This window comes from Pseudorca crassidens, chromosome 6, assembly GCF_039906515.1.
Source record: "Pseudorca crassidens isolate mPseCra1 chromosome 6, mPseCra1.hap1, whole genome shotgun sequence".
Classification (NCBI taxonomy): domain Eukaryota; kingdom Metazoa; phylum Chordata; class Mammalia; order Artiodactyla; family Delphinidae; genus Pseudorca; species Pseudorca crassidens.
Genome location: NC_090301.1, coordinates 44,619,878 through 44,629,047, shown reverse-complemented (window position 1 = coordinate 44,629,047; position 9,170 = coordinate 44,619,878). Strand labels below are relative to the sequence as shown.

Below are 9,170 nucleotides of genomic sequence, written 5' to 3'. Positions count from 1 at the left end.
ATTATGCAAATGAAGAACAGAAGTTCAGGGAAGTTTAAAAATTTGCCCAGAGCACAGAAGCTAGTAATTAGCAAGGCGAAAATTTGAACCCAGGTCTCATTGCAATTCCTACCCATCACCCTGTTTCACCTCATATAGGTATTAGGAAAGCCCCAAAGTATCGTAAGCACTGCCAAAGGACCAACCAAGACATTTAAAACAGGTGTGGCAGCTGTGAATATTGGAAAAACTTTAGCTGTCTGTAAACACAATCAGAAATTTTCATGTTTAGTCAGTCAATTAACAGAGTTATACCCACTTCACTATGTAAGTTAAAATCTGTTTGCCATAAACAAATAGACCCCCTTAAGGATATTAAGGATTTTCTGACCTTCCCCATTAGGGAAAAAAAAAAAAAAAAAAAGCTTGTGCTAGGGTTGTGTGGTATGGAGGAAAGAAGACAGCCTTTGGAGACAGACAGAAATGGTTCTAGATTCTATTCTGACACTTACTAGCTATGTAGGTGCATGACACATCCTAAGACTCAGTTTCCTCATCTATAAAACAGATAATAATATCTTCTTCACTGAGTTATGGTGAGGATTAAATGAATAAAATGCTACAAATAACAGATGTTTAAATATTATTTCTTTTCATCATAGTGTCTTTCACTTAAATACCTTAGAATTAATAAATAAGAAGATATGTATATATTTGGTCAATACATAGTACTAAATAAAAAGTAAATCTATCATAGGACAACCCTTCTTTCTGGAATACATATGTACATTAAGCTCAAATATTCCTTTATGTATGATTTACTATGTGACTATGTCCTGTTTATTAGGGATCGTTTATCATAAGGTCTATAGTTCTTCAAAACATATATTTCTCCTGAAGTGTTTTAGTCACTATGAAACATATTTATCCTCTTGCAACTTCAATCTGTTTAATTAGATTACTTTTGTATTATCATCACTACAACTGCGTACATATTAAGGATAACCACTCTCTAAGACAATTTTGAAAATAACTACTTCAGGAACTTTGCAGTGCACTTTTATCCCAGTAAAATGCAATAAGGAAAATGTTCAAATAGGAGAATATGTAATAACTTACATAGAGCTCAGGGTGAAGAACCTGGAAAAAAGTACTTGAACTTTGATCTCTCATTTGCCCATTGTTTAGATAAAATACTTGCTCCCTTTTGGACTTGGAAAATGTAAACAAGTATCCATATAAGGGTTAAAAGTCGTTTAACTTTCAAAGTGTGCCTAAATGCAGCCAGTTCAGACTTGTTTTTGATAAAAGTATATGTGTTGTCACAAGGTTCTTCTAACGTTTCAACTCTATTCTTGAATTGCTATCTTGTAAAACAAAAATGTTCTGGTAGCAAAGATTACTCTGAATGGTGGATCAAGAGAAGAAAAAGGAGACATTATAAAAGGAGAAGCAATGTTTAAATGAACTAATAAAGAGTTTCAAGTAAGTGTCATTTGGGGAGAAAAGGTAAAACTCCGTGGTCTTTTGTCTTGGCTGAAAGAAATATCAGATAAATTTACTTCTCAATCACAATAAAATTAGACTCTGTAATTTGTATACCTATGTCACTGTTTTTAAAGTTTTTAATTACTATGTCAACAGCCTTAATGCAAACATGACTTTAATATAACGCTCTGAACTTGGGGGAAAAATATACATTGATTGATCAATCAACAGATATAGACAGAAAATGATATAATCTTGGTGAACATACCAAATGATGATATAAGAAGTTATTTTTGAAAATTTCATTAAAAAATTATATGGAAGTATACACTAAACTGTTCACGGTGGGCACTGAGGATTTGGGGAGTGGGGTAGGAAGAGGGGAGTTAAACAATTTAAAATTCTGTGCTTTTTCTTTTTTTAAAATAGGAGCACATTATGTTTATACTTCAGACAAACTTTAAGAGTGGTTTTTAATTAGATTGTCATTATCCTTTAACCCAACTGTATAAACAACACATGGAATACGGAACTATGGGGCAGAATTCTCACTGACATCAATATGGCAGGTAATAAATGCATAGGTTATTTGATCTTAAATGATCTCCAATAAAAGATGTCTAATCGCCTAATGTTTTTCACCATAAATGTTTGCTGAGTTCTCTCTTGTTCTCTGTACTCCGTCACTTTTGTATATACACCTCCTTTTATCTACACTTTTTCAAATACCATTTTCTTCCTCACAAACTATTCTCTTAGAGAAAAACTTTTAAAAATGGCAGCCCATGGGTGGCTTATAGGTAGACCACAGATGTATTTGGTTTGGCTAGAAAAATGTTTTCAGCATTTTTAAATTAGTTGCCAGTTTTGTGTGACGCCAATTTTGTCACACAAAATTCCAGATTCCCAGCTTCTCTTGAAAGATAAAAGATATGACAAGATAGACCCACATTCCGAGTTGCTTAGCTGTTCCTTTGGCCTGGGTGTGTGCTCTTCAGCTCGCATACCCTGTGACCTCCCCAGCAGCACGTCCAGGGATTTGGCTCACCTCTTGCATTGTTTTTATGTCTTATGGTGAACAGGAAAATTATTTCTTACTTATACCCTTCTTTTTCTTTTATTTTTTTAAGTTGGGGGGTGGGCAATGAAAGAAACATCAAGGAAGCCAGATGTTTCAAGGGAAAATAAAATGGGAGAAGGCATATTTCTTTATGGAAATGAATACAGCTTTAGGGCTTCCCTGGTGGCACAGTGGTTAAGAATCCACCTGCCAATGCAGGGGACACGGGTTCGATCCCTGGTCCGGGAAGATCCCACATGCCGCGGAGCAACTAAGCCCGTGAGCCACAACCACTGAGCCTGCACTCTAGAGCCCGCGAGCCACAACCGCTGAGCCTGCGTGCCACAATTACTGAAGCCCATGTGGCTAGAGCCCGTGCTCCACAACAAGAGAAGCCACCTTAATGAGAGGCCTGTGCACCACAACGAAGAGTAGCCCCCGCTCACTGCAACTAAAAAGAAAGCTTACATGCAGCAACGAAGACCCAACACAGCCAAAAAATTAATTAATTATTTTTTTAAAAAAATGAATACAGCTTTTCCTGTGCAGACAAAGGATGTCTATGTGGAAAGAATCAACTTTAATAACCACAAGAAACCTGCACAGGAATAGAGAAGAACACGAAAAAATGTAATAATTTGTTTTTAAGTGGGAAAAAATAAGTGATACTTTTGTGAAATGCAATTACACATTAAATGAAAGACTGTTTTCCTACATCTATTCACTTCACTCATTTGTTTTACCTATTGACCCTGTAGGTATTTGAGTTTGTTTCCCCATTTAGAAACACACCCAGACAGACGCACATCATCTACCCAGCCCTACGATGCCCTGGGGCAGTACACAGCAAAGGCTGTCCAGTCCAGCAGTGATTTTTCCCCCATCCCCCTCCTCCTCCTGCTCTGAACTGCACTTTGCAAAGATAAGGGAGCGCCTGTAAAAATTTCTATTAACTAACTCCATTTTCCTTCCTTCCACACAGGGCCTCTCTCAGTAGCCCCCCAGTTTGGCAAAACATCCACATTAAGAGCTGAGACCCTCCTTTGCTAAGATGGTTCTACTCATTTTACAAGGTCACAGGCCTTCAATTATAGCTGCAAACACTCAGGGCAGATCTCCAACCCTAGCTCGACCCCTGTGGGAGGAAGCGGATGACCTGTTCAGGACAGCAGCCAGACCTAACAGAGGCACCTACTGTCTGCTCAAAAGTCAGCAGCAGATAAGTAGCTACAGGGTGATGGCAGAAGTTCTCAAGCTCCCACATTTGGGGGGAAAGAAAAGGAGCCTCTGATCAACCGTGTTTGAGTCAAATCTGCATCCCCAAGACCAATCAGTTTGGGACACAGATCAAGTGTTCAGGAAACATTTGCTGAACACAGAATGTGGCTCTACTCTTTCTGGCCGATCATGAGGAACCTATCTTTAACTCCCTGTCATTAGTTAGATCCAACTTCTAGTAATACTACAACTTTGTCTTATAGCCCACAAAGTGCTTCTACAAGAATTATCTCACTTGACTCAATCAGGGAAGTTGGGAGGTAGGTAGGGTTGGTTTTATAATATCATCTCCAATTTACAGAAGAGAAAACAACTCAAGAGAGCTTAAAGTGACCTCTTCAAAGTCAAAGAATGAGTCCTGGGCCTCGTGTTTACTATACTTTTATCCAAGCCACCATAAACTAGACATATAAGCAGGGAGACAAATCTAAAACTGTGAATTATTATGAAACCGTAGGCCTTTAGAGAGAAACAGATGTTACCCAAAACAGATGCTCTGTAACAAAAGCCATATTAAACAAATGGGGAATGCAATTAAGGAAAAAGAAATCAAGATTTTTTAAAATGTTTTTATACAGAAATATTTTACAAAGATTTTACAACATAGCAAATCATTATGTCATACTATAGAAAGGAGAAAAAGATTAAACCTCAAGGATAAAGAAAGTGCTCAGAGCAACATATTGCAGTCTCCATGAAAGTGCATGAACAGTTAAGGCAAAGTACCCCACTGGTACTGGCATGTTGCAAAATGACTTGTAAAACAGTTTTTACTTGTAAAATATATATACAAAAGGGTTTTTTTTTCCTCCATTTTTCTCAAAGATGTTTGAAAGGGATACATTTATGAACAGTCTTGCTCTACAACTAGGTAAAAATAACTCCTGGGTACAAAAGAGTAAAAGTAAAAATGCTCTACCAAGCATGTTAAAAGTAAATCAAATGATTTATAAAACAAAACCTTTCCAAGTTTGGGCTTGCTTTCTACATTTAACTTGCCAGGCTGAAGGCTAATTCCCTCATATTCCACGACAGAGATCATTAAGGATAGCAACGTGAGTTAAATCCAGAACTCGCCCTTCGTGTGACTTTTAACTTCTAGTTTCTATGGCCGAACCACTGGCATGTTTGAAGTCCTCATGCATTCACTGCGTTATAAATCTACTCTACAGCTTTGCTTCTATCTTCAGCTTACACAATAGCCATTTTATGAAGTGTTACATATGCTTAATACAATATTTTGCCCTAGCTGATAAGAAAAATACAAAGGTGGTCTCTAAAGTTAAACCATAAACCCTATTAGAGAATTCTAGTTAACTATTTCATTTTTCCACATAGAGGTAAATCCCTTAACATCAATCGGATCAATAAGGATAATACTGGTTATCAAATTTTAATCTTCAAACTTGGAAGAGAATTTGTTTTTATAATATAACTGAGAATAAGATTTTTTAAAAAAGTAAATTAGCTAGACTTGAACAAGAGTGTTAGGGAAAACTGACATACCTGAATTCTAGTACAGATAATAAAAATCTGCCAAAGAATAACTTAATTCACATGACTAATCACTCTTTTATATAAAATTTTACCTACTCATGAGAAATAGGGAAAATCAGTGTTACTATTTTAGTCTCCATATTTAAACTGAGTTTTCCTTTCTCTATTTTTTTTCCACCCTTAAATATAAGGGAAATTAACCAGCTCATTTCTGCTGGCTCAAGTTTCCTAACTAGCTTTTAGCCCTCAAGGTATAGCTGTGGTAAAACCAGAGAGAGACACCGAGCCATTTATTGGAATTCTGAAGTACAAAATAGGCACATGTGCTCTACATAACCTAGTAACAGGGATAGCAACAGTTAAACTGTCTTACACATCCGATGTATTAGTTTGATTTGCATCTGTAACTTCTTTATCACTATGACCACAGACAAAAAGTTGGGAGCCCAGACTTTTCTGGGCAAATCGGAAATACATGATGTGGCCCATTGCCACAAAAGAGACTGAAATCAATACGAGCAAGCCAAAAGCTTCAGGATTTGGAGCCAGGATGACCATGATGAAATGCAGAAGATCAAGAAGATAGTTCATGGAGTTCTGTACACCATTTATAATGCCTCTCTCAGATTCGACTACATTTTCTTGCAGCAACTGTGTCACAGTTAAATCAAAGGACCAAAGACCTATAATAAAAGATAGTTTTTAGAGACTTAATTTTAACTTATAGCTGTACATTTCAGATTTACAGATTAAAAATCTGTTGACATGTGCAAAATACATACTTAACCCTATTACCTTCAAGTCACCATATGTATATTTATCATAGCCTAGCCTTAGAGAATTATTTTTCATTAATAAACACTGAGTTAAATTGTTTCAAGAAATTGTTTTTACAGCCACAAGACAAAAATAAGTCTAAAATACAAACTTCTTAATTCTGTTTTTCTGTGATTATTCATACTGTGAAAGCAAAACTCTGAAATCAGAGACATAATAAATCCTATTAAAATTACTAGTATTTTTAAAGTTTAAAATGAGTAGACCTAATCTATTGTTATCGTTGAAGTGTAAGGAAACTTTAAACCATTAATACATTTACTGTTTGGGTTCTAAAGCCCCTACAATAAAGCTGTCTTGCTTAAATATTAATGTCTTTGATAAATTAATGAACTGCTTTGTATCACAGGATAAATATGGTTTCATTTCAAGAACGATTTCAGGCAGAGATAATTCATCAGTACTCTATTAATGATTCCTTAAATTTTACTTTGTAAGAGGTCTTTACATTATGTTTCCTTCCAGAGCTATAAAATCCATTTGTTCGGCAAAGTACACAATAAACAAATGTCAGCTAGAGAAGACCTTTGAAGGATTTTTTTTTCCCCTAACTACTGTCTTATTTTTTTTTTAATTTAAACCCCAACCCCTTTTTTTTTACCTTGTCCCATTGACATATTTGTTAAATTACAGTCCTTTTGGTAAAGTTATAGCAACATAAAGACTCTAAATTACTAAAAGTATAATTATTATTGATAATATCTTTTGAAAAATTAAGTAAACTACATTAGAAGATATCCATTTAGTAAAAATTTTCAAGGCCTAACCATGTTTTAAGAAGGTATACACACACACAAATATAGATTTTTTTAACTATAAAATAAAAATTTCATAATAAGTGACTGGATTATACATAAGGATAAATAGTGGATCTTGCTTAAATTAACATTCAGGGAATACTTTAGACCACTTACTGTTGAATTATCTGAAACCACACTGCAAAAAGACACTTTAGTTCATTAATACACAAAAAGAGATTTCTTACCGATTCTAGCAGCAATGACGCCTGCGAACAGCAGACTGACAGAGATTATAGGCACAGATTTAGGACTCATCTCTGGGACAATGTTAGCAGGATCAGATCCGTTTGACATGTGCATATCAGTTGTAGAGATGATTTCAGATATTTTTGTAGGTGTAATTGAAAGTGGTTCTGTTTGAATGAACCTAGAACGGATATCTTCAAAAGGAGAAACAGACAAGTCCAAGGGGCTTCCAGGCATGAACACGGAGATCACACACAAGATCAAACAGGAAAGCTGTGCAAATCCTGAGATCAGACCAGTCCGAACCAGGCCATATCTGTGACGTAGCCATGTAAAAGCCACAGTTCCCATTATTCCAGTTACGGCTGACGCTCCCATCAAAATACTGAGGATGGACCCGCTCAGCCCCTGAGTGTAGGCGTACCCTGTAGTGATGCAATCAAAGCCCAGGACAGTCATATAGAGGAAAGCAAGACCCATGCCTGCCAGGAACACCGGCTGGTTGTAATAGGAGACCCATCCATCTCGGAAGGTGCGGAAGGGCTCAGCCATCTGGGAGGCACAACTTAGCTCTTGCTCATGTTCAAGTTCATGGATGTCAGGGTCTTTCTCACCCATTAGATGAGTTCCTTCCAGGGATTTTGGCTCAGTTTCTGTTAATAAAAGACATTATTATTTGAGGGAGGGGACATGGGGGAAAAAGCCAACTATCTTAGTATTTTTTCTTCTCCCCTCTCCCTCACCCGTGGAGGGTATCACCCTTGGATACCCTTGGCTACTACAATATAAAATGTATTTTCTTTTACTCATCTAAGAATTCCAGCTGAGGAACAATCTCCAAGTATTTGTGTTAAAGAAACAAAATACTATTGATACTTCTCCCCTCCTCTCTTCCCCTCTCTCTCAGAAATTATAATCCCACCAAAGTAAACAGCAGGAAAACAGATCAGATAACATATAATAATTGTCTGGGGAAACACAGAATCTTATTTTCTGGGACCATTTTAAGATTACATTTGTTCAGAAGACCAACTTCCTCTTCTCTTCTTGAAAAATGCCCACCTCATGTCCTCACTCCCTTCCACTGTCTTACAAATGGCGTGTTAACTCCCTTCTTTATAGACGCCTAGGAATTCTCTTGTTCTCTTTCTCCCACTGTTCTTCCCATTCCTATGGCTCAATTTTGCCCAGCCCTCCCTCAATGAATTGCCCCTCTGTGTCTGCTGTTCCTGTTAAGGAAAAGGGTCAGGGGTCCCATTCCAACTCCTTGAGGTTCAACCCGGAGTTGCTCCTCGGACCGTCAAGAGCCTGGGTTCTGACTTACTACCACATTGATATATTTAACCTCATGCAGGCCTTCAGTGGCAACTAAACGTGATATAAATTCAAAATTATTTCGGCCTTAACCAATGTTTAAGGTCTGAAAATAAGAATAAAGGGATTAAACATTTTGTTGAGTTTACCTTTGTATACATTCAGCTGTTTCAACTCAGTTTCCTCTTTAGGAGCAGCTTTCACAGCTAGAGCAGGGGTTTTCTGATAAACTTTCCAGAGCAGAAAGTACTCCACACACATGGATACCAAATTCCATCCCGAAATGAAACCACAGCCAATGACTGGGGAGCCAAATGTCATAATCTGGCCTACAGCCATGGGGGCCAAGATGTTGGTTAACTGGTCAATCCTTCGTATTGTAGCATTCATATCTACAGAGGTAGGCGAAAGAGGCAGATAAGTGTGCAAATCTATCAAAGAGAGACTGCCCACTTGCATAGTACAACTCATAAACTAAGAGTATAGACTCCTAAGATGTAAACTTCTAAAAGCATTCTGCAAGCAAACCATTTTGTTAGAAAATCATTTGTTGTTTGGATCAAGTCATATTAAATTTGCCTCAAAAATCGTGATTCCCTTGGGATTATATAAATGAGCCTGACATCAGCTTTTAAGAAATGAATTCGATAGTAACTCTACATTCATTTATTTCAACAAGCATTTATTAAATGCCTATTATGAGCTAGGCACCATTCCGGCACCATAGCAAA

General features: G+C 36.9%; 1 protein-coding gene across 1 annotated transcript in view; it reads right to left on the bottom strand.

The window, feature by feature from the left end:
- Window positions 1-1,586: 1,586 nt before the first annotated feature.
- Window positions 1,587-9,170, bottom strand: part of SLC40A1 (solute carrier family 40 member 1) — a 28,154-nt gene continuing 20,570 nt past the window's right edge. Inside the window, exons 6-8 of the mRNA XM_067741228.1 lie at window positions 8,589-8,831; window positions 7,125-7,778; window positions 1,587-5,985 (exon numbers count right to left, since the gene is read on the bottom strand). Of these exons, the coding sequence (XP_067597329.1) occupies window positions 5,672-5,985; window positions 7,125-7,778; window positions 8,589-8,831 (1,211 nt within the window). The 3' untranslated portion in view covers window positions 1,587-5,671. The remainder of the gene's footprint in view (window positions 5,986-7,124; window positions 7,779-8,588; window positions 8,832-9,170) is intronic.